Here is a 25,602-nt window from a genome sequence, read left to right on the forward strand (position 1 = left end):
CATCTTCTGTCAAAAAGCTTGGAAATCCTTCATGGGGAAACTCCTCAGGCCGGGGGTGTAATAACAACTCCTCAGCCCACTCCTGCCTACGCAGCTATACCATGGCTACTGACAAATACCTGTGCAATTCACAGGAAAATCCCCATGCTGTGATGCTCCAAGCCTGGTATCTGCTAACATCTGTGGGTGGATTTACACATCCCAACTTAGATAACAAATACACCTGTTTGGCCGAGGAGAAGCCAATTGGTAAAAATACCCAAAGACTGGGGCAATACTACTGGTACGTATTCCTTCCATCTCTTTTATGTCTCATTACACTTTTTTCTTTCCAAACTACTTAATCTCAGAGGTCAAGATTCTGCCCACAACACATTTCTGCCTAAAGCTAACAAACATCACCAAAAATGGCCTGTTGCATGATCAAATTATGGGTTGAAAAGAGCATTTCTAAAACAATCAGGTTGTCTCTTCGCAGCTGTGCCCCCGACCAGCCATGTTTCTGGCAATTAACAGATTAATGGTGGGGGCAAATAAATAAAAACGAATACAGTACTTTCACGAAAAGAATTACCTTTGCAAGACACAAAGAGAGACCATGCCAGCTGTTTAAGTGGTTGCATGCCTTTATCAAAACGCTAAAACCAATTTTTTTTTTGAAATGAATGCATCTGAAACATTCAAAAACTCCTAATGGAAGTCATGCAGAAGTGTTATTTTTCTGTTTCCTAAAGTACTTAAAGACTATTTTACTTTCCAGTTCTTTCAATATGTTTATACGTTGTAATGAGAACCAGACTCTTTTTTTTTTTTTTTTTTTTAACCATGCTATTGCAAGAAAAATAGCATTTTGGCCAAGAAAAATGCAGATTTCCCCACCACAGGAAACAATGAATCTAACAAACTTCAACACATTTAAGTAAAACAACAACTCCGTATTTTCATTAACAGCTATGGTTTCAGAACAAAGCTCAGCTGTAAAGTCTCCGTTACAGAGTTTATATCTCTTACATGAGTTAAACTAAATAGAACGGCTTCGCCCTGTATTTTTCTTCTTGACGTCTCTGTCTCTATTTATTACATACTCTCAAGAGCAGTTATTTAAGTGAAAGAAAGATTTAACAGGCTCAAAGCTATTTGATTTCTCCTAATAAAGAGAGCAAAGTGCTTAGTGCTTTAAGTAAACTGATACACTATTTATTTAATGTACAGTTATACAGATTTGCTGAAGTGCCTTAATATGTAGCCTACTATAATTAATTGTATTTGAAGTAACTGCCATTAGCTTATGAAATAATTATCCAGGCAGATGACAAACACAATTTGAAATTCAGATTTGTGTTTTCTGCTGGTTTCTTGTTTCAATAATCCGAAAAGTTGAATGTCGAGTTATTAAAGCCTTAATTCTGCTTCTCCGTTTTCCCGTCCAGACCCACCTCCGTTATTTTCGTTTCGCAATAATGTAAGCTAGGAAATGATCTTTAGTCCTGATGAGTCACTGAACAGCCTCAGGACTTGCCCGTTTTACCTCTGGCGCGAACCCTGCGGCTCCCTCGCGCTGACCATTTCATTAAAGCAGGCTCCTCTCTGCTCAGATTAGCGAGGGCGTTGGCGTCGCAGCAGCGGTGCATCGCCGCCGCCGAAGATCATTAGACATTAGATCACTAGGAATTTTCTTCTAACGCAGTGTCATTTTTTCACAACTCAAAACATCCAACTATATAACAGACAGCTTGGCTGTATCTTAAATTAGCACAAATGCTGAAGCCAGTAAATGTAATTCTCAGGATATTGGAACAAAAGGTTCAGAGGAAAAAAAGAATTCTTATATACCATAAGATTATCAGGACTAGACTGTCACACTGTGACCTTGCTGGCGTCTAGCTAATCTGACAATATTTGGCAGAGCATTGTTTCAAATCAATAACTAATTAACAAAGTACAAAAGAAGTTGTACTGTTTTTGAGGCTCCTTGTTAAAAATGGCTTTTGGTTGCACATGGGCAGAAAGGTCGCTTTTATGACATCTTCACAAGTCTTTCAACATCTTGCCACTGTCAGATTAAATTACTTTTAGCAATTAATTGTCATAACTTAGAACAGAAGCACATTTGTTACAGCAGGTTGTCATAATGACATGGTGAGCAGTTGTTTTGATATGAATTTCTTCCACTGACCCTCTATCATATCTTAATTTTTTTGGTTGACCTAACTGGAAAATTGGGAGCAATCTTCTAACTCAGGTGGCACAGGCCAAACACTGGGGGTCTTATTGAGCATATAGACTGAACGGTAACGGAACACAAATTCCAGAGATAACTGAAGATCTTGGGAATAATATATATCTTCCACAGAATATGTAACCTATGATGTCTATGCTGGCGGGTGGGAAAAGAAAAATCAACCCTCAAAAAAACACATGGACGTAGCTTTTGTTACCGTTATAAATGCTCTTTGTTGCCATTTTAATCACTTATTAGCCAACTCAGTTTGTCTGAAGTGTTCTAAAATGAGGACTAAGCGGATTTAACAGCTGCAACCTGCACCCATTCCAACCGTTACTTGGTTTTGGAGGCTTGGACCTTCTTGTGCTTTAATTAAAAATAATTCTACTCTTTAAACTCCTTTTGTTAAACTTCTCTGTATCACTATGCACGCATATTGTCTGTCTTACAGATTAGTCCTCCCATGTTTGTCATCAAAGTTTGTATCAGTTTGCTATAAAACATTACATCAGGAAACCAGACAGCGATCCTAACAGAAACTCCTGTATTTACTTGATGAATGCTAAATCCCATTTCAGCTGTCTGCTGGGCTTTGCTATGCCACCAGAGCCTTTCTGGAAAAAAAAAAAAAAAAAATAATCCGTTGGTCATCAACGACGGTGCACAGGCAATAAAATTTATCTGGAGAAGACAGAAGTATTATTGATTGAGCACCTCCTCCTTAATATCTCAGGTCCTTCTATGAGGTTTACTCCCTCTTGCTATTTGGGAGGGAAGAAATAACTTTGAGTGAGTGGCAAAAGCAAGACGTAGAGGGCATCCACGGGGCGAAGCCAGCAGCGCGCTCATTAAGGTACGTAACAGAAGCGTTAATCAAGACCTCGAGGAAAAGAGTGTGAGGAAATAACGTAACCCGTTGTATCGGGTTTGCGTGGCGAGGGTTTGGTAGCCGGGGGCTGCAGGGTGGCTTCTGTGAGAAGGTGCTGGAAGCTTCCCCATGTCCCGCAGGGCCAACGCCAGCCGGCGCCCAGACGGACCCGCCGCGGGCCAAGGCCCTGCCCGTCAGCCGCGGTGGCAGCGCCGCTGGGCAAGGGCTTTGAGAAGGGGGAAGCTGAGCAGCAGCAGGCACAGAGAGCGCTGAGAAGAGGTGCCAGAAACCCCTGGGCACAGCCGGGGCAGGGAGGGAGGAGCGGAGGAGGCGCTCCAGGCGCCCCAGCAGAGGTTCCCCTGCAGCCCGTGGGGACGAGCACGGTGAGGCGGCTGTGCCCTGCGCCCGCGGAGGCCCGCGCCGGGGCAGATGCCCACCTGGAGCAGATATCCCATGATGGAGCACGGGAAGAAAATGAGAAGGAATGACCGACAATGTGTAATGAACTGACTGCAACCCCCTTTCCTCATACCCCTGCACTGCTTGGAGGGAATAGGGAGAGAAATCGAGAGTGAAGTTGAGCCGTGGAAGACAGGAGAGAGGAGAAGGTGTTTGAAGACTTGTTTTATTTCTCATCATGCTCTGTTGTCAACTGCCAATAAATTAATTTCCCCAAGTCGAGTTTATTTTGCCCATGATGGTAACTGCTGGGTGACATCCCTGTCCTCATCTTAACCCATGAGGTTTTTGTCGTATTTTCTCTCCCCTGCCCAGCTGAGGAGGGCTTTGGTGGGCACCTGAAAGCCAACCAAGGTCAATCCACCACATTCCCATATTGCCATGAAATGTCCCAGCGCTTGGTGACAGGGAATGAAGTATGGATGAATGGGAAAAGAGAAGGAGGACTGACCCCCTCCTGTACCTGGAGAAGAGACTGTGCAGAAGAATGGACCCGGGCAACTACAGGATCTGTCCTTAATGGTGGCAGCAGAAAAGCTGTAATAACCCCAAGAGCGGTCTGGGTACGTTGGATGTCCTGGTAGGAGCCGACTAATCAGATCCTCAGGCTGAGACTTTGGAAGAGCTCTGATAGCTCTTATGGTTAACAACAGTTGAACGCTGTTTAACAATCCATGTTTAATATATTTTGCTATTTTTGTAGTTTAGCTCTGTTAGGGCAAATATTTCTGTACTAACATATTTTAAATCTTAAATCTTGTTCAGTAATAAAGCTGACAATGATCGGTAAGAACTGATAGTTGCCAGGTACCAGATGTCCTGGAAATCCCCCAAACGGCAATCACATTCCCTGTGCCTGATATCCCAGTTCAACGCCAGAATATCCAGAACCATCCCTCCACCAACCAGCACGGATCAGTTTTGGAGGCGGCAACGCAGGCGTCTGCACGAGCAGACTTCTTCCAGTGAACAGCCCTCACAGAAAACTGGACGGGAGTATCTTAAACATCCATGACCTTCTAAGAACACGAGCACAGGTTTAAGAGATGAAGAGAAACCAGGAGATGCCCAAGGGCTTCAAGGCAACCTGCAGCTAACGCACTGGCCTGTGGCTGAGATATAGATTCAGGTCTCACTTTGAAATTAACAGTGTAGACAAAATCTTCTAAGGAGCGGTTGTGCACAGGCTTAATTAAACCGCTGTTTGCTAATGCTTTAATAAAGTTGCAGCCTTTTTAATTCTGCCATGTCTATCCTCTTCTAAGCACACACTTGGCAAATAATCAATCTGTATGTCACAGGGTATTTTTTTCTCTTCCCGAAACTCAAGAACTGCTTTGTGGTACAAAATGGAAAGTTTGTGGACTTAAATTAACAATGCAGACAAACCCCTTTTTTTCTGAAGAAACAACAAAGGACATGGACAGTACTTGTGTCCTTCCCATTATTAAAAAATGGGCGTGCCAATAACATCTGGAGGATATCTGTGAAAAAAAGACTGGTGCACTGCTCTAAGGTCCTTCAGCAAATTTAAGCAGACGATCTGGTTTGGAGAATTTCTTGATCTCTGAAGAAATAGTAAATGTGCTGCTCAACACACCTGTGTTAAAATGCCAACATGGCCTGTCTGGAAGGGTTTTTATCTTTCAAGGTGCATTTCTGCAGCAGTACTTGTAGGAGACCAGAGGGTGTTAACCACGCTAATCCCCAGGTAGGCTTCCCGGTCCCAACCACCTGAGCCTGCTCTTTGGAAGTGGATGACCAACCACAACCTCAGTAGCATCAAATATTCAAGATGGGGGAATTATCCTCTCTACAATGTCCACGAAGCCGATCCACAACTTAAATACTTCTTTGAGGACTGAGGTGGAACTCAGTGATGTAGAACCACTGACCCACCTCAGCTGGAGAGCAGCTCTGCAGGTCACCCAGCCCAACACCATGCTCAAAGCAGCGTCAGCCGGGCCCGGTCATAAGTGCCGTGCCTGATGCTTTCAATCGGAAGCAAAAAGAGCCAACTCTCTAGTTCCATTGCCAGAGAAGTGTGTAAACATATGTTGTGGAAGTTTCCCAAACCCTGAACCACATGCGCTTGGGACAGAGCGACTTTGAACACACTCCAGAGAAGTCCTGCATGTCACCACCACTGCGGACACAAAATCATTTACATTATTTCCATGTCTTAACCTTTTCTTTCCAATTTTTGTTCGCTCTGTGGACACCCTGCACAACTGAGGCTGTGGTCACCTTTTGCAACCGCTGAGGCTAGCAGACCCGAATCTTGCCTGGTCACTTTGGGGTAGAAATAGGTGTTACTTCATGGTGCTGTTAGAAAATGATGTCATGGTTATTTACCACAACTGTAGCAGAATGACAGCAAGTATCTGGACTTCCACTCCAGTGATGATATTGCCTGGTGTCGATCAGGATTAAAATCCATTTACCTATCAGCCCAACTCTGTCAGTCAGTTGAGGTAGGTAGTTCAGAACAGAAAGGGAAGGAAAATGGTAAAAGAATCTAATGAACAAACAGCCAACAGCAGCAGAGGGTTATTTAAAACAAGTGGACTCCATGATCTAATCAGATGCGGTTACTTTAAGATCTATCACAGCCATAACTCATTTGCCCACTTAAGGCAAAGCAGTCAGAGCCTTAAACATCACGCAGTGTCTGAAAGCTTGACATATCTCAACAAGGAGGATTTCATACTCGGCCAAGGTCTTCACCAGTAAGGGATTTAAAAATAAGCAACAGCCATTAAACATAAGCCTAGCCTTTTTTTTGGCAGCCAGTGCAAAGGACACATGATGAATAACATGATCCTGTCATCAAATGTGTTTGTTCATTTTTCAAACAACAGGAAAAGTGGAGTAGCCAGAGGCTCAGAGAGGTGCACTGCAAGGTGGAGTGTGTGAGGGCTGCGACTTATCAAAGGATAAGACCACAAAGTTAATTGACAAACCCAGAAATCTTTCAGAACTACTTACGCAGCCTAAGCTTCGCTAAATTTCTTCATTACCTAATTCGCTAACTTCAAAAGAATTCCTCGGCAAACCAGATCCCTGAAAGAAATAAATATCTGTCTTCTTAACGTCTACGTGCGATTAAGGGTTCTGTTTTCCCAGGTTATGAACAGAGTGGTTGTGACACAATTAAGCGATAATGTCAATTGCCCACTTCTCTAGGATACAGGCTGAACTTGCAAGATCCATGAAATCAGATTATTCAGTTACACAGCAGGTGGAAAAGACAGCAGACAGGAGTGAAAACCCATCCTGGAAGGAAACACCAGTCCGAAAGAACAAACACACTGCAGGTGCTTATGAAGTACCAGGCGTATCGTCTGAAATAACATTTTAAATTTCTTGCTGTATTGTATGACTGGATGTACTGATTAAAACCGTGATTTTGGTGAGAAGGAAGCTTTCCAGTCGTATGCATCCTACACCTGCACACACTGTGTCAGAGCCCCGCAGCCTGCAGGGTGCTGAACGCACAAGAACACCCGTGGGGTTTGTGTGGTTTAGTGCAGGTAGTGCCTGCGTGCGTGTGTGTAAGGGGGAACTGCCCCGTGTAATTCACACTGCGTTACAGGTGCCACGACTGGCTCACATTTAAGTGATACTAGACAACGTATAAATTGCAAAGCAAGTCTTCTGGGACAGAGCAACTCTTCCTTTCACTCCCTAATTCAGTAAGGACATGATAAAAGCAGAGAATATTTTTGCTGAGGTTTTTTTTTGTTTGTTTTTTTGGTTTTTGTTATTTTTTTCCAGAGGTGTAGAGGCTTACCAACCAGAAGCAGCATTTTATTAGGGAACTAAAGAATTGACACTTGGTTGGATGCAAGGGAAACTATTTCAGCACATGCTGGTGGTGAATGAAGGATTCCAGCTACACGATCTCACAGCAGAACAGCAACTGGAGCCCGTGTGACCCCGATGAGCAATCCCTGTAACTACTCACACTGCTCACCAGCAGTGGAAGAATTGTGATTGTCAAAAGCTACTGACCCAGTCAGTTCGTCCCCTCTTTTCTGAAGAACTTGCTCAAAATAGCTGTGATGCTTTCCTCACTCCATGCTTTTGCTAAAAGTACTGAACTAGGAGCTCCCAAACTTGCTCAAGAGCCCAGGAAAACCCAAGGCTCCTCACACACTAACTCTTGGAGGTTCTAAATGCACCTTTGTCTTACTTTATTTAGTAGTTTCTCTCCAAGCAGTGCCATCTATTGGGAAAACTAACTAAAATTCGAGTGTTACTTGATAAAAAGATACCTCATTGTGTATTGACAAATTCACCCTTGTCAAGTACTGATCAAAAAATACAGAGAAAAAGAATGAGAATCAACTGTTAAACAACAAAGTGTAGTTGAGTGTGGCTGCACTGCATGCAGCCCATTTGGGGGAGAAAAACCTGCTACCGACACTACCGACCACAGAAGACAAAAAGCATTTTTGATCAGTTTAGCATCCCCTTTTAGCCAGGGAGAGAAGGATAAAACAAGGATTCAGCCACGAGAGGAATGGGAAAGTTTCTCAAAATTTGGATGAGTTCATGACTGGAGATACTGTAGAATTTGACTGTCTTAGGAAAGACTTCTGCCTGGACACTATGAAAATGAAGTTAACAGCTCTGAAGTTGGTAAAAGGTAGTTCTCAGGGCATGCTGATCAGGTGTGGAGTTCACTAAGGCATAGCAAGAATGGAGGTCACGGCTCCATTCTCCTCCGAGATCACAATGAGACATATTTCTTCGCCTGTACAGGGATGACAACGAGCTGATGAAAAAGATAAACCTTGTTCTCAAGAGGTAAACAATCCAAAATAACACTGCACAGTAAGTTAATTCACAAAAAGGATTTTAGTTGGTAAAGTCACTTGCAAGGACTTTAAAATTAAAGGCCTGTAATAATTAATTTTTCAAACTATCAGCCACCTGTGAATTGTAGGGTAGGAACTGACATTTTTTCTGGGCAGCTTATTGCACATTCCTCCATGCCACCATTTCCTCCACTACGTCTAGCCCCTTTGGCAACCATCACCGCTGCAGGCAGCCAAGCACACCACAGAGGAACCACCAGATTTATCTTAATCCCCAAAGCTAGATTTTTTTTTTTCTCCCTTATTTCTTCCTGAATTTTCAGTTTGTTTTCTGAAACTAGATGAGGTGAAAACAACGTCCTTGAATGCACTACGTATCCTGTGCCCCAAGTTCCCTGTCTGCTGACATTAATTTCCTTGAACTCCACAAATGTTTCCCTGACATCTGTGCATTGTGGTACAGTCCTCATATCCCCCTACCCCAAACCCATAAATATTTCTAGAGGAGTGGGATGGGGTAGCATGTCCCCACAGAAAAGGGTTATTTTGAAACGGCACCATTCATCTTAAGATGACTAGATGTATCTCAGAAATTAATTTTCATCATCTCTTACTGTATCACGGGTCTTATGGCTGACTGGAGCCCAAGAAAAAAAAACACGTAAAGTTCTGCTAAAAGGTGTATGCTGCCGCCTGAGCTCCTGCTAAATGTCTTCTGCCAGTTTTCCCAAACACACTGAAATCTAGACTAAAATGTGCAACTGTGTGCAGTAGCTTAGAGGATATTATCCTTGTTTTGGGTATCAGCTGAAAGGATATTATCCTCTGACTCTGTTAGAGAGATGATAAAGGATACTTGCAGAGAGCAATCTGAACTGTCAGGAGGATGGACCAGAAGACCTGCGAGGTCTTTTCAGTCCTTCTCTCCAATCGCTCTACAAAGACAGGCAGTATCCGAGCACAAGAAGTTTAAATAATTTTATTCACCTCTGCCTTCAACAAGAATGTCCTCTTTCTGCTGAGCTAGTTTTCTTTACCATTAGCTCCCTAACTGGCCAGGTTTACCAAGCCTGAATCCTATCTGAAAGGAAGGAGGACTCATCTGACCTGTGAGAAATGGTCTTTTTTAGCACAACAGGAGCACCGCACAGCTCGTGGTGGGAGGAGAGACGCAAGCTGCTTCTTTCTTTTGGAAACTCACACGGCTTGCCTCACGTTTTAGGAGCTGGATCTAACAATGCACATTTTGTCAGCATCATGTAATGAATGTTTGAAAGACACCAAAGCTAGATGGCCCCGATTTATTCCTTTTCTTTGATTAAACCCTACTTGTGAAACGCAGAACAAAGAGAGGGTATGGCAGAGAGAAGAGCCAGTGGTGCTCTTGAAGAGAAGAATCTTCCTTCAGTGATTGTGTCTCTGATGTCTCACTTGCTCAAGGAAAAGAAGACAAGTATAACTTTTCCGGACTAGTAGATGCAAACCATACCTCAAGAAGTCTTTACGACCTCAGGATTTTTTTTAAATAGCTAATTTAACTGCACAAGCTAAATAGCCTATGCACAAATTACTGAATACTATCATTTAAACTCTAGATACTTTAGCTATTTAATGTAGAGATGCCTGTTCATTGTAGTATCTATGGGATGAAACATGAAATAGACGTATTTTACCTGCTATATTTTCAGAATTTAAAGCTTATCTGACCCTGTAGGAGTGACACAGAAGCCTAACTGTAGGTGGTCAGTGCCACTGCACATGCTTCAGTGTCCTCTGCTTGGCTTCCAGGGTGGTGCAGGTCTCTGGTGGTGCAGGTCCTACAGGACACCGGCCAGATCTCTCCACGTGTCCCAAATAGCCTGTGGCACCCAGAATGTCACCACACATTCACACCCCAGCACCCAAACTGCAGGTTTTTTTAACTCTGAGCACCTGGCAGTACATGGGGCAGGAACAGGAAAAGGACATTGCAGAGAGGCTGGGGCTGGGCTCTGCTCCCAGGGGATCAGGGACAGGACAAGAGGGAACGGCTGGAAACTGCCCCAGGGGAGGGTCAGGCTGGGCAGGAGGAGAAAATGTTTCCCAGCAAGAGTGGTGCGAGAGTGGAACAGGCTGCCCGGGGAGGGGGGAGTCCCCCTCCCTGGAGGGTTTCAGGGCCGCTGGGATGAGCTGTGGGGGATGTGGGGTAGGGGAGAGCTTTGTAGAGTCGGGCTGAGGGTTGGACTCGATGATCCCGAGGGGCTTTTCCAATCTGAAGGATTCTGGGTTTAACAATGAAGCTGTAGTAGTTTCTAAGCAGTTCTCACGAGCTTTCCATTGCCAGTGTGATTTTGCTGTAGAAGTGAAAGGGATTTCCCAAGAACATAAGGATGTAACGGGCTTTAAAAGGTAAACATGGACAAAGTAAAAATGTGTTATTTTGGAGGTACAGGTAAAGTAACGCTTATAGTCGTAAAAGGGGAGGGAAAAAAAAAAAAAAAAAGGCACTGAGCTATTAACACCGGACTGAGACTTTGGAGGTTTGAGCCCTGATGCCCAGGTTCTGCCACCGAGTTTCTCCGTGCTGAGGCACGTCCCTTACACCTCTCGGGAGCTGCCCGCCTAGCGCTTGTCATTTTGCCTCCTCTGGTGGAATAAAGGGCTTACTAGCTTGGTCTCAGCAGCATGCCAACGCTGCCACACCATCTCCGGGCGTTGCCAAGTCACGGGGTGGGCAGGGGGAACCTGCATCTGCCCAGGGAGGGTCGTGCTGTCCCCTCCCAGCCGCGTCGGGACACCGGGGAAGCCCTGGCTCTGAGAGGTCACCCCGCGCCAGCGGGCGCCCTTCGGTCGGGAGATGCCTCGTGTCAGTCGCGCCGAACAATCAGCAGAAATGGCACAACGGCGCTCGCGCGCTTGCCAGGATTTCCTGCCCGCCAGCACCCGCCGCGTACTTCACCGCGTATTAATAAACCTGCCTTTTACCACTTTCTCCTGAATAGTGGCACAAATTACCCCGATGCATCCATTTTTAGCAAAGCAAATTAATTAGTTGCACATGATCTTCTTCTATTTAATCCCTCGCAGAAAATGGGAGAATTTATGAGAAGTATGTTACATTCAAAATGAATTATTTCATTGATATGCTGCTGGTATAAACAGCGCGGCTATAGGCCGTGCTATAGTGAAAATAATACTTGCGGTAAGGATTATGAAAGCAGCTGAGCTCGGTGGAAAAAGAAGGACAAACTTCACAGCATGCAGGCCTAGGAAAGGCTTATTCCCTTTGCCCAGAAAACCTGACCCCATCAGCTGGTCTGATAAAAGTCCTTCTTCCTACTTCTTCCTCTGTTACTTCTTTGATATCCTTCAGCTATGCTGGCAACAACATGATTCCAAATTACTATTATTATAAAATTATGTGATTTACACTTTTTCCTTTAACAACATTTCAGAATCCATTCAGTATACTTGTTTAAGTGGTGAATGCTATTTAGAATCGGATAAATACTGATTTACATTTCTAAGTGTCTTTTAACATAGACAAGACACTGTCAATGTGAAAATCTGTAGGGAGTGCAAGATGGCTCGGAGGATGGAAGGAATAATCATGTCACATTTAAGCCTGTATGATCTGTTTCCACAGAAAAAGGTTAGAGATCAACAAATCCTCAGTTTAGTTCAGTAATAAATGAAGGTTGGCTAGGGTATGAAGTTTCTGGGGGGAAGCATCACATCAGCCAATGTGTACAGCAGCAGCCTCTGGTGGTCTAAGAAAAAATGGTAGTATCTATAAGTAAGAATAGAAATATGTTTTTTTTAAAAGGATGTATGTACATATTTAGCTATTTGACTCAATTCTCCATTCAACACATTAAAAAACAGATGCTTTTAAAATGATCTGCTGGCAATATGCTTGTTAAAATCTGAACAGTATTAAAATTCATATGCATTCATTAGCATGTTATATAAAAGTAAAATGCTTTTGTTTAATCATTCCATAAAGTATTATAGTCTATGCTGATTATCAAGAAGTTTTTTCCTTGGTTTGCATCGACAAAAAAGAAACCAAATTTATAAGATTGTTACTGAATTGATGACATTTTCTGTCTTCACTCATGAATTCAGTTGGCAGATGTTTTCAAGAACAAAAAATTCTGTCTTATTACAAAACATATTAAGCAGGTTTTTCTGCCATAATGTTTGACATGATGTTTATTGCCCAGACCAAATCAGTCCCTTTAACAAGCTGTAATGTATGCCAGAAAGTACATTATTTCATAGCTAAGGAAACTTCCAGCATGAAACGATAAGTACTTTGATCTTTCAGGCACTATGCTTAATGCACTACACGCTCCCATAGTCGTTTTTATTTGTACTCGTTTTGCACGAAAATAGAGTGCAATTTGAGATTTTGTATTTTAAGACTCCGCTTCTACATATTCTTGAGTATCCCAGCTATTTGTTTTTCCTCTACGAAAATAAACAAAATACTCAAATCTTCCATGGAAGAGTTCCATTCTTCCAATTCTCAGCAAATCTAACTGCACAAGTGGGAGCATCATCCAGACAGCTTTAATTTGTTCAAATGGCATTTTCTCATCATATCACAACAGATCTCAATGACCCTATAAGAACATAACCGAGGATATTTATTCATACTACTTAACGGTCTGAAACAATTTCTCCAGCTTATCTGACACAAACAAATTTTCTTCCCATGTCAGATGCCATTGATGCCTTCTTGTGAGGACAATTTTCATCTAGTCTCTCTGTACCAGTTTTCCCTGCTTGGCAAGGAGGACATAAGGCTTGCCCAGGTTTCTCAAAACTCTTTTGACGAGATCTTCATGAGGCATATACCGTCCTTAAATATTACTGTGCAGTGACAGTATGTTTTATTTCAAGAGCCCAATGAGTCAAACATATGCTATACTACACAGTATGTAAATCCCATATCTAAATTGCCCTTTGAGATTACCCCAAAGCAGCTTGAAGAGCCTGTGGCTGCGGTAAGCCTGGCGTCAAGTCCCGGGGTGCAAATGAACGGTGACTCCTGTAGCACACGTCATCCGACGGACCCGAGCGCGGGAGGCAAGAAATAGGTCACAAATACAGCCCTACACCATTTTGTTTGTGTTGCGCGAAGGACTGGACAGACTGACAACCGTGTCTGTGGCCAGGAAGGTGGAGCAGAGCACGCTACGGTGACAGCTCCTCTTGCAACCACCTACGGACTTGGCAGTTCTGCCCAGCAGAGGAAATGGCACCGTTATCGCCAACAGGCACGCAAATTGCAGCAATGTGTCCTGCCACACACCAAAGCAGGGATGGTTTTTATTCTGTTTCAACAAACTCTCTGTGCCTGGAGACTATGGAAGAAAAAAAACCCAAAAAATTCTTTCAGAACAAACCAGAACCGCATCAGAACATCCAATTTCAGTTAATTCACCAAAGAAAGGAGACCACCACCCACACTTTCACTATGACTTATACTACTTCTTTCCTCTGTTTGAAGAAAATCAAATAAAGGAAACGTCAACAGATATACCTAGGCACAGAGCTGCGCAACAAAAGAACATGGGATGGAGTCATGCGTTTTGTGTCTCAGGGGTCAAACCTCCCGAAGCCAAATTTAATGCCTCATCAAGCAAAAGATCCACGAGAAGGTGGAACCGCTAAAGAGGTGTTAAAAAAGCGCTTCAGTTTCAACAAGAGGACGCTGGGCCAGCATTCTGACCAGATGCCTTTCTGGACAACACAGCAACATTGTCCACTGGCTTCTGATGGACAAGCCTGGTCGCTCCTCTTCAGAAGCAGGGTCTGGCTGGTGGGCAGAATGGCATCTCTCATGAAAAGCAGCAGAGAGAAAAACCAGGTCCCTGTGGGTGACTTTGAATATGTACATGCATCCTTTTGTTTCCCATACTCAGTACTGAGATATTTCTCAAAAGACACAGTAATATTTATGGTATTAGCGATAATCTCCCATCCAGATTACAAACCCTTTTAACAAGCCAGTACAGCTGTATTTCTCCTACAAACATTGCTATGCTGAACCACAATTAATAGGAACACGTTAAAATTTAAGTTGGTTCGAACCTGTCTTTGGCTGGATTTTTGTGTTTTGCACCAAAAAGGCATATAGATTTTTACTGTTTCCACTACACTGTGATGTTTCTGACACGTTTTACCGTTGAATGGAAATGCTAACTTTCATAATAAGAGCTTTGGAAATTGCATGACTCAGTCTCAAATGTATAATGCATAGTATGTATATGAAGCAGAATGTGTCAAAGTGCAAATAATATTGTTTGTGCCCCCTGCAGAATTAGAAATCCTCGGGTAGCACTCTTATAACGATCCCATGCTGGTAGCATTACAAAGTGCAAAGGTTCACTGAGTAAGAAAAGAGCAAGGGACAGAGTTTCCTCATTACACCATTCTCGAACTATTCTAGCTTAAATATTTATTAAGATATTAATAACTCTCCTCCTTTATCTGCCTTCAGAAGTTCAGCTGAAACACAATGGATGGCTGCTCATATGAAAACAATACATTATAGGGCAAATCTGCTACCACACAAGATGAACATCAGTATTTTCCACAATATATTAGTAATTCAGCAGGTAATATGTTAAAAAACTGTCACGCTACAACTACTGCCTCCCCAGTATAAGACAATATAATACAATAAATGCATGCACGACAAGTGAAGCTCATATGTTGCCTGAGCTGCATTAGAAAGTGTTTCTTATGTATACCTCTGTTTATAAAATCATTTTTACAAAGCCTTCCTTAAATCATCCCCTTTCTTGATAGCACCAGTGAATTCCTCTGGGGTTCATTTGAAGTTCCCCTTTGAAATTAGAAAGGAATGTTTTGTAACTCTTCCAAAACTTCACATTCAATAAGTGACAAAAAATATCAATAAAGAGCCAGGAACTCTGTATGAACTCTTGAATGCCATCTCGGTAATGTGTTTGTTTTATAAAGAGCATGCTGTTTATTAGCCAATATGGAAGGTAAACATATCTATACATCATTAAAGAAGGGCAAAGAAAACCAAAAGAAACTTACTCTAATGTACATCTGCATAGTTTCTTTTTCTTTTTGTGGATTTCGATACTTTTCGTAGAAGTCACGGCGTTTCTTTGTTTCCTTCTGGATTTTATCTTTTCTTTCCCTCTTTTCTGCAGGTTCATCTGAGCTATCAGAAGACAGCTGTACTTGGGCTTTTGTCTTCTCCACTTCAATATAGTTCTCATTGGGATTCAGTACTATTACTCCATAGCCTTCCTGTTTTAGAAGAGACACACACACACACACACACCAAAAAAAAAAAAAAATATGAAAAGGGAGAGTTAATGCTTGAAAATGCTTTGCATTTACTTTATGCTCTTAAAAACTTTTATATTTATTTCAGTAAGTTCACACAACGTAAATTATAGAAGGGCATTTTAAGAATACTCTGTTTGTTTCGTTTCTGTCATTAAAGGGATATTGATGTGTGAATGTGTCTGTGTGTGCACTTGTGCTCATACACATCCCTCAGCGTCAGAAAAGTTGCCTGTTTTACCTTTAAAATAATTTAATATGTTGTTTTATTCATAAGCACTTTATACGACTTTTTCAGAAAACAGTATGAGAACTAAAAGCAAAATATTATTTTAAGAACTCTACATAATGATGAATAAAAAGCTTTATACCCCGCCAATAAAAACCTTTAAAATAAAAAGGATGGAGGGCTTTCATTCATATATATATATATATATATATATATATTAAAGAAAACATGTGAAAATTATTCACTGCAGTTTAAAATAGTAAAACCTTTTGTCTAGTTGACAACAAGCACACCATGCAGAAGCCAATAGCGGCAGTAACAATGAATCAATACCAAAACTGATTCAGTGGTATTGCTTACAAGTCAACTCTTTTACTGTGGGGATGACTTTTAAGCACATCTTTAAATCTGCTCTAAAACTTCACTGGGATTATGTCCTGTATTCAACAAACCCAGAGAAAATTTGTGACCTGCAGGATGCTTTTGAGCATACCAGCTGCATTTTTGTGCCTCAGAAAATGAGCCGGTTGAAAAATACATGAATTTATGAATGAGAAATAAATCTTGAATAAATCAGCCAATCATTTTATTATGATTTTTAAATGATGGCAAATCACACAAGGATTGTAATATTCGTGGAAGATATAATCGCAAATGCAGGGAGAAAAGAGAAGCACGTGCATTTAACAGATGAGCCCTTAAAGTTACCATGGGTTCCCAGTCAAAAATCAAGCTGTCCTTTAAAAGTAAATTTTAATAAAGATTTACTTTTCGGAAACATCTATATTAATAACGTAACCGAACAGCTTTATTCCAGCTTTTCACTTGGTGCTTCACTCTGCACTTGGGCTAGGCACGAGGATCAAAGAGGTCCCCATACCTAGCTGGCCAGAGCAAACCAAGCCCAGGCCAACAAAAGATACTTTATTTGGGCTTGCTTTATTCTAATCTGTAGAGCCATTCACAAACCTTGTAGCGCATTGTGGCTACTGTCAGGTAGACAGATTGTCACTCGGTGATTTTCTACAGTTGGACACACTCGGCTAGTTATCAAAATCGCATCTGAAGGGAGTTCCTACCCCTCGTCCTTGTGCCCTTCTCAAACGTCTGCTGTAGCTTCTCCTCCCACCAAAAACCAAGTTAAAGGGCACGGTTGCACTCTGCTAAACAGGGTGAAATAGAGGCATTCAGGACACTGTCTCTGGCGTAAGGGACGTAGTCAAAAAAGGTCACCACAGGCCAAAGAGAAAATTGCCTCCTCGCTAGACACGGCGCCGTGAGTAAGTGGTCTCCTGTCATGTCGCTCCCCTGCCCTCCCCGCCGAGTGAATTGAACTGGGATAAATATAAACAAATGGGCAAACAGATAAATAAACAAAGGGGGGAGGGCAAAGAAAAACGGAAAATTGGAGAAGACAAAGTTTAAAAATCTACCCACGCCAGCACCGGTCACGTTAACCCACACCACTCTACCATTAACTCATAAAACAACCAACTCTGAAAATTCAAAGCCCAAAACCCATCTCGGGGGAGGATAATACTTATCAAACGTCCCTAAATTACACGCCTCAGAGGGAAGGATGGTTTTTTGAGCTCGCTAGTGTCAGAGTAGGACCAAGTTTTCGCGGTACTTGGCAGGCTGGTGGTTTTGGGGCTCTCTGTGCTGTTCATCTTCTTGACCCGCTTGTTCTGAGCAGAGACGTTCTGCCTATCGATTCGTTTTGCTTTCTATACAATGCCAAATGCAAATTCATGTGTTTATTGCAGGCTTACGAGTGTTACAGGGATTTGAAACCCTGTGTCCACTTTAAACTGACCACAAAACAGACACATAAATCATCAAAGAAGTAGAATTTGTCTAAGTTATTGATTATGTAACTGAAAATTACATGACTCATTTGTCCAATTTTATGAGGACACAATGTCAATTTTTCACACAGACATCAACAGATGAAATATGATTCCATTTTTAAACCCACTATTTCATAAATCAATTAAAAGATTTTTAAGAATTATATTTTAAGCAGCGTAGCATGCCTGCCTTTCCATTCTTTTAAAATTTCTCCCAGATAGCAGGCCTTTCCTGCCAGTACAATTAAAATAACTAAGTAATAACTGAAAGAGGTTTTGCCCTAGTTGAGGGGAAAAAAAAAAAAAAAAGTCTTACAATTCGTAAGACTTTCTCTTAGGAAAGTGATCTCTTTTCAGATCGTTTTGCTCACATGACACGGTGTATCTCCCTTTCTCTTGTACTCCTGCATCTTAAATTGCAAGGTGTAAACAACGGCACCAGAAAGAAGATTTGAGAGTAACATGCATAAAGCAACAGGGAAAAACAAAATGACTGGTAAAATTGCACCCAATTACAACCTCTCTCATTCAGCCTTAGCCCAAGCATTTTTTGTTGAAGAGGAATACTCAGCTCTAAATAACATCTATGTGAACAACGTGGCTCCCCAAGTTCAATTAATTTTTACAAAATGCATTTCATGTGGGCACAGCGGCACCACCGAAGTTCAGTGCACTCCGAAAATTAAAAGCAAAACTTCCTCACTGAAGTCAGTGGGGTTGAGCAGAGTGCAAGTCAATGCAAAGCTGAGCACACAAGACCACTAATATCTTAAAAAAAAAACAAACAAACAAAAAAAAAAAACCCAAACCGGCTTCAGCAAACTTTAATAACAGGCAAGATACGGAGTCTTTGCCATGACTGTTAAGCAAAGACAAAATCACATTCATTAAAAAAGTATCTATTTAATGGAAGTTGTGTTCTGAAGCATTCACCTCAGAAAAGGCATCAGTCTCACCTATGATGCGCTTACAGCATTACTAAGACCTAGGATGTAAGTACCATCACCCAGGAGTTTTTAAAGCGTGCCACCATCAGCAAAACATCAGGGACATGTTTTCAACATACGTACCAGTGGGGTAGCTTCCTCCTGTGTGTCCACCAGTGCACACAGAAAGAGAAAACACTCTCTAAAGTGCCAAGTTTCTTTCATGGCAGAAAGCTAAACTTTAGGGCAAACCCACCCCCCCTGCCCCCATCAATCTTCAGCTGGCTGAAAGAAGCCAAGCCCCGTGCTCTGCCAGATGTGTGAGGGAATACAGATGTTGCACAGAAGCCAAGGCCTGCCCGCATCCCCCATTAGTGTGTCTGTGATGAGACGCACTAATCAGGACAGACACTGATAAACACAAGCCCCAGCCTCTAATCTACGGGTTCAGGAGATGCGGTTTCTCTCTCAGACTAGAACACCCTGTTAAAAGCTATTCCCCCAAATTCTGACGTTTCAGGGTAAATGAAGTGCAAACCACGCTATAAGCATCCTCCACCAACTACTTCTGGAGGTAGAGGACTGCACGCAAACTCCTCTTTCAGGTTCATAAATACAAATACAATTTATACTTATGACCGAGCCAGCAAATGATGACAGAAGGAAAAGCAGGCTGGCAAAGTCGAGAGATGGAAAGAATCACGAATCTCGGTTACAACACCTTTACTACAGAGCCAGCACATTTTCCACCGCGATACACAAGCCAGAAAGGGAGCAATACTTTCGGTCTCTTACTGAAAGTTCAAGCGAAATGTTCGAAAACGGAAGGAATGCCAAAATTATTGCCTCTGACAGCAAGAGTAAGGTTAACAAAAAAAAAAAAAAAAAAAAACCTTAAAATTCCTAATCTTTTGAAATCTCTTCTGCCTGGCCACATGAATAATGAGCTGAAAGCATTCAGCTCTGCATATTAATCCACCAAGATGGGACACCATATGTGACCAGAGAGGTCAGGGCTGGAGAGGAATCTTTTGACCTGCGTAACTACCTTTTTGGGCTGCAAGAGAGGGTCTGAAAGAGATCATTTTCCCAAGCTTTATCAACCTGATTTTTCAAGTTCAGGTTTGTATTTGGATCGTTGGCAACAAGACCGGAGTTAATTCCCAGGGGAAATGCAACTCAGAGTGCTCAGCTCTTAAATCTGCCCGTGGTTAAAACGGACACAGCAATGTCCATTCATCTTTCTGAAAGATGTATGTTCTGTTCATTTCCCATCTTTTTCCACGAGAAGGGTACATCTATGTCACTGTTGCGACATCGTAGGTGCAACAGTGGGATGAGGTCATGACAACCAATCAGAAGTCACTAGTGAAGCGTTAAAGTAAACATAGCTGTTGGAGATGCAGCTCAGCTTGAAAAATGCCCCCTCCATTATTTGAGCAATTTTCTCAAGACGTGACCTGAGACTGAAACGCCTGAAATGTCAGTTGACTCCGCTTTCTGTTTCCACCCAATGTACATTTTGGCAACTGCGCCCTGCTAATACTTTGCGATATTTCCATCCCCGGCTACACCTCGGCTGCCTGAATTCCAGCACCGTGTCCAAGTGTGTAAAAATGCTGTGTTACTGCCAAACACACATTGTCCCACTAAGTCCCCAACTTAAAATAGCTCATCAAGTGAGGCAGGAAAAGAAAACATGCCACAAAAAGTTTTTAGAGGACCACCTGTTGTCTATTATTTTTACATAGCACTTACTCATAAATCATAACACAGGGTAATTAATCAAGCTGTCAAAGAGAAGGTCAAAGGTTATGTGGGGGAGTCAGAAGGTCATGCATGGGCTGATAGAGGTCAGGGTCACACCGCATTCCTCATTATCAAGTTGGGATGAGAGACGGCCCAAGCAAACAAAAGTGAAAGCAGATGGAGAAGTGAGTGGATAAAAAAAAGGAGAAAATTTCACAAACAAAAAGAGAAGTGAAAGAAGAATGTCAGTTGCCTTCAAACACAGAGGAGAATAGAGCAGAAATACATTGAGATGTTCTCAAAAGGTCTCACACAATACAAAGAAACTACAGTTTGATTATTTAAATACACTTAATATAACTTTCCATCTGATCTTTTTGCAAATATTAAGCAAAGCCACGAAACGGGCACGGTAATTTTGGTTCCATTTCACATCTGAAGTCAATACTTTCAAGGTGAATTAGACAAAAGGAACCTATTACCGTGATGAATGCTGATGGATATATAAAATTGCTTCTAAATGCTGAAGTTTATTCCTGTTTATGGCTACAACCAATAGACGTTCAATAAAAAAGTTATAACCTGTTTGAATGATGTATTAAGAACTATACTTTCATATACACAAATACGCAAAAACACAAAGCATCATAAAAGTCCCTCTGGATGACACAACAGTTATAAAATATTCTATCATTACACTGACCTGAATTAGATGCAGAATACTGTGCAAAATTAGCTGTCACCCTTTCCTCAAAATCTTTGTTAATCTCATTTTGAATGTTTGCAGCTTTATCAACACATGCATCAATGTCAGCTCCTTGGTTACTGAACCGCTGTACTTGGAAGAAGATATAATTAAAATGTTTTGGCACAGAAAAGGTGAAATTGTATCTTCCCCTGTTCCCTGAGGAGTCTGTAAAACATGTAGGATATATTGACAAACACACACCCTTGTCTAGAGCCCTGACATCCCAGGTCACCCAACTGCTATTTATTTAAAAACATTCACTTTACACTTACCCAAACTGTCACCTGCTGTGTTACTAACTTTTAATGGATATTAGAGCTATAAAAACAATAAACTCTTCATTTCCTTTCCGTTACTGCCTTCTAATTCCTCACTGCATTAGGTCCGAATCTATCTGCATGCAGAACTGTATTAACCTTACCCCACCATATATAGTGTCTTTATGCAGGAAAGTATAAAACGTGCCATTAGGATGTTTTACTCTGCTATTTGTTAATTTGGTGCCGCAGCAGCTATACTAAACAAATCAATGTTCAAAGCTAAAAAAACCCACCAGATAAGCTGTTACCACATTTTTGAGTTTTTGAGCAGAAAAGTTTTGAAAAGAATTAATGTTTTACATCTCTCTATAATTAGCAACCCAAATATGTCTATGCGTAAGATCTGCAATCCTGTTTTATGGTGTTTGTTCCCAAGGCCAGAACTGAGTAAACGCATCTATGAATTATAAGGATTTTACTCCCTCAGTGGTGTACTGTGTTTTTGATAGGGAACTTCTGTGCCTTTAGAAGCATGAATTTCGCTAGCATTTTCAGCAGAAACTTGTTTCTCGTGGCAAGTGAAATACAAGAAAGTGTGCTCCAGCATGAACTGAATCCTGTGAGCTAACGGAAAATAACTATGTTGATGTTCAAATGCGGTTTCAAGAGTCGTTTAATAAACCCGAGCCCCACCACCTCTCCCTGATGTGAGATTCGGGTTATCTAGAGAAATCACTGGGGGCTGAGTGGAAGTGAATCCGCCTCAGCCACACCGGGGGGACAGGGACTGGCCAATAACCCATCCACCACGACTGCCCGGGCTGCAGTGAGTTTCTGCTCTTCCTCACTAAAGCACACACAGCTTTGGGGTCCATACAACCGGTGGAAGAATGAACCCACCACTTACCCCCAAGACCCAGCATCTTTTAATGGCATCTGGGAACCCCTCCACATCTGAAATCTGTGCTCCGAAAGCTTTTTCTCCCCAAGAAACTGTTTTACTTTCTTCTGCGACAAAAAATTTCAGAAGCTGCGAGGGGTACAGCATCTCAAACAAGAACCTCATGCATATTTCGCTTTTTCACTAAGATTTTAATTAAAAGATTATTCAGATTTAAAAAGAACTTAACCGTTTGAAAGCAATGTGCCAGCAACAACGGTAAGTCAAATAATCTTCATCAACCCCACACGAGTAACAACTGGTTCTAATTTACTGACAGGGAAGGCAAGGAGAATTGCAGTTGCCCTCTGAAAGTTACGCTCAAATAAAGTGCAGAGATAAAGCTGGATTGTGGGATTTTAAAATGTTTCTACGGTATTTCTAAGCATCCCATTAGCTGACAGTGAAAGTTCTCAACTGCAAATCCATTTTCCAACCCACTTTGCCTCCTTCCTGAGAATGCCACAGTATGTCTTAATTATTCTCATTTGTACTTCGTAATGAATATGCACGCAAACAGGCTTTCAGTACTTATTTTTTATGTAGCACAACATGAAAAACTAAACTTATTCTAAAGTACACCTCATTCCCTCCCTTCTGTAATAAAGGAAAATATTTTTGAAAACATTTTATCTTCCTGAACCGTAGATATTTCAATGGGCTCAGAGGTTCATCTGGATTTGTAACATCTTTAGCTTGCAGAAAGGCAACCCAATTTGCCACGTTCTTCTACTTTACCTATCATCTCCAAGAATTTATATGTATTAAACCATTACAGAAAAAGATTAAACGTCAATCTCTTGGAAGGCCTGTATTTCAGTATTGTAAAGGGAAAATACATCATGCACATAAGTGTTTTCCGTAAAATCTTGAAGTTATCCAAGTCTTGAAAGACAACTCCCATTTAGTGTTGAGCATTGTTTGTGACTGCAGCCTGAAAACCTTCTATCTCAATGACAGAAAATTCAGTTGGTTTCAGTATGTGCATGTATTCAGTCACCTCCCTGAGAAAATAGCCACTTGTAATCTAAAAGCAGAGCTTCTGGTCTGTACCTATCGTCAACAAACAGGTGCAATTCGGCACAACGACGCTTCTTCCTTCTGACAGTGACCTATGTCAGAAGACCTTCTTACACTTCTTCTGCTAAATAATTTAATTACTTATGAGTTATGGTTTCTTTGTAACCTTTTAAATGACTAACTCATTAAAATGCAAAAATATGCAAAACATGATGTCACTGGGTCAAACAGCTGTGTTGGTAAAATTATGGCTGTGAAAGTCCCTAAGAACATGAAAATATTAATAATTTATATTGCTCATTATATGGCAAAAACTCTTTAAACAGATTTAGAGACAGATTAATTTTATAATCACAAAACGCTACACTACCTCACGGTAACAAATCTTTTTACCATCTGTGACCCTTTTGTATACATAAAATATAGCTTAAAAAATCTTTTTGTTAATATGCTTTAAATTACAAATATCGATGAAAAATGCCTCACGAAACTCTGATAGGGATGTATAGAATTGCGGGGTTTTTTTTTAAAAAAAAAACAACACAACACACCCTTTCTCTCTGTTACAGATTTTATGATCACTTAAGTTTTCCTGAAGAGACAGCACTTCGCAAGAACACATAGGTATTTCTTAAATGTCAGCAAGTCTTTACTGCAAATACTTTGCAAATTAGTATCACATGCAGCCTGGTCTTGTGTTGCTTGAAAGGCTATCGCTTTTTGAACTCTGAGGCTTTTTGGAATTCTTGAAGCAACAGACAAGCATTGCTGCGAATATGTAAACAAAGTATTATCACATCCAAAGTTTAAAATGTCTCATGTCCGTGCGACACAGCCGGTTCATAACGCTAAAATGAAAGGACAGTGAAACCTTCATTCCTGGGACTCTTTATTGATTGTGTCCGCAGACACACGGAGGTTTCAACTTGCAAAAAACAAGGCTGATTTTTTTGAAGCTGCTAGTTATGGGTTTCTGCAAGTCCCACTTTTTTTTTTCTGCTTTATACGTGCCAGACATTGTCCTAAGGGCTACCAGAACTTTTCTGTGGAACTAATACAAGGTAGTGGCATAATTTGCTAATAACTGAATTCCTTGGAAAAAAAAAAAAAAGGCATTCTACAGAAGGGAAAAAAAAAGGCAAAACAAAAAACCCTGCCATGGTATTTATTTACTTGCACACACAGAATGATTTTTTTCAGCCCCCTTTTTCTCTTTACATTGCTGCAAAATACATAACCTAGCGTAGCACTGTACATGCTAAGAGTTTTGATGCTTAAATGAGTCTCGGGATAGTTTTATGTGAAAGGGAAGGGTTAATGGGGATTTTAAACTAATGAACACAGTGACACAGGGCTCTGAAGTAAGCCATGCATAGTTCTAAGCCAACCTTAGAATTTCCAACCCTTCCAGCACTGGCTTAGATCATACAGGCTCTACTAGAAATGTCAAGAATGTGAAGAGGCGTCTTTAGCCAAAAGGACACAACTTTAAGTACATAATGCTAGCTTACACTGGTTCGTTTATTCCCCTCTTCATTAGTGAGAAAATGGACTCTCGTAAATGCTTGTTAAAATCCCTACCTACACTCCTCTGGTTAATGTGAGTGATCCATTTGTGTTCATTTCTGCCTGACAACGCTTACTGGAAGATTAATTGCCCCATGTCAAACTGTAGCAACCCTTGTCCCCTTCTCATTTCCTTTTCTCTATGCTGCTGAAGTAATAATGGACCTTGTCTTTTGTTTTAAGACTGGGATTAGGAGAGTGAGTTTTTCTTCAGACGACTTTATGGAGTAGAGTTTGGTTGAATACTTATAAGATTTACCATGAAAAGGAAGCACATTGCCTTTTTTTTCGCCCACTGTTTAACTCCACATATCTTCTCGCCTTCACCCTGCCTCTCCTCCTTACCTACATGAAGTTGTCATAAGAAAATCTCCACCGCGTACGTGCCGTGACCTGTACATAGATGTCACTGTGAATTCTCTCACCTGGGAAACATCAAAACTGCAACAAACCACTCGCCGTTTGACAAACGGCATCGAACAGCCCCCGCTCCCCCCCAGAAAAACCAAAACCCCTCTTGCAAAATATATCACTGTTTGCTAAACAAAATCTTTTTGCTCTGGGGCTCGATAGTCTCACACAAGTTTAACTAGGAAAGCTCCGGCACTTCTGTCTCTTATACA

At 41.5% G+C, this 25,602-nt stretch overlaps 1 protein-coding gene across 2 annotated transcripts in view; it reads right to left on the reverse strand.

Annotated features, from left to right (window-relative positions):
• The window catches only part of FAM172A (family with sequence similarity 172 member A), a 261,320-nt gene that overhangs the window by 120,323 nt on the left and 115,395 nt on the right, over positions 1-25,602 (reverse strand). For both annotated transcript variants that reach the window (XM_026866666.1, XM_026866667.1), the window contains exon 7: positions 15,434-15,652. In XM_026866666.1, coding sequence (XP_026722467.1) covers positions 15,434-15,652 — 219 coding nt within the window. The remainder of the gene's footprint in view (positions 1-15,433; positions 15,653-25,602) is intronic.

This window comes from Athene cunicularia, assembly GCF_003259725.1.
Source record: "Athene cunicularia isolate RWA chromosome Z unlocalized genomic scaffold, athCun1 chrZ_part3, whole genome shotgun sequence".
In the NCBI taxonomy this organism is placed as follows: Eukaryota; Metazoa; Chordata; class Aves; order Strigiformes; family Strigidae; genus Athene; species Athene cunicularia.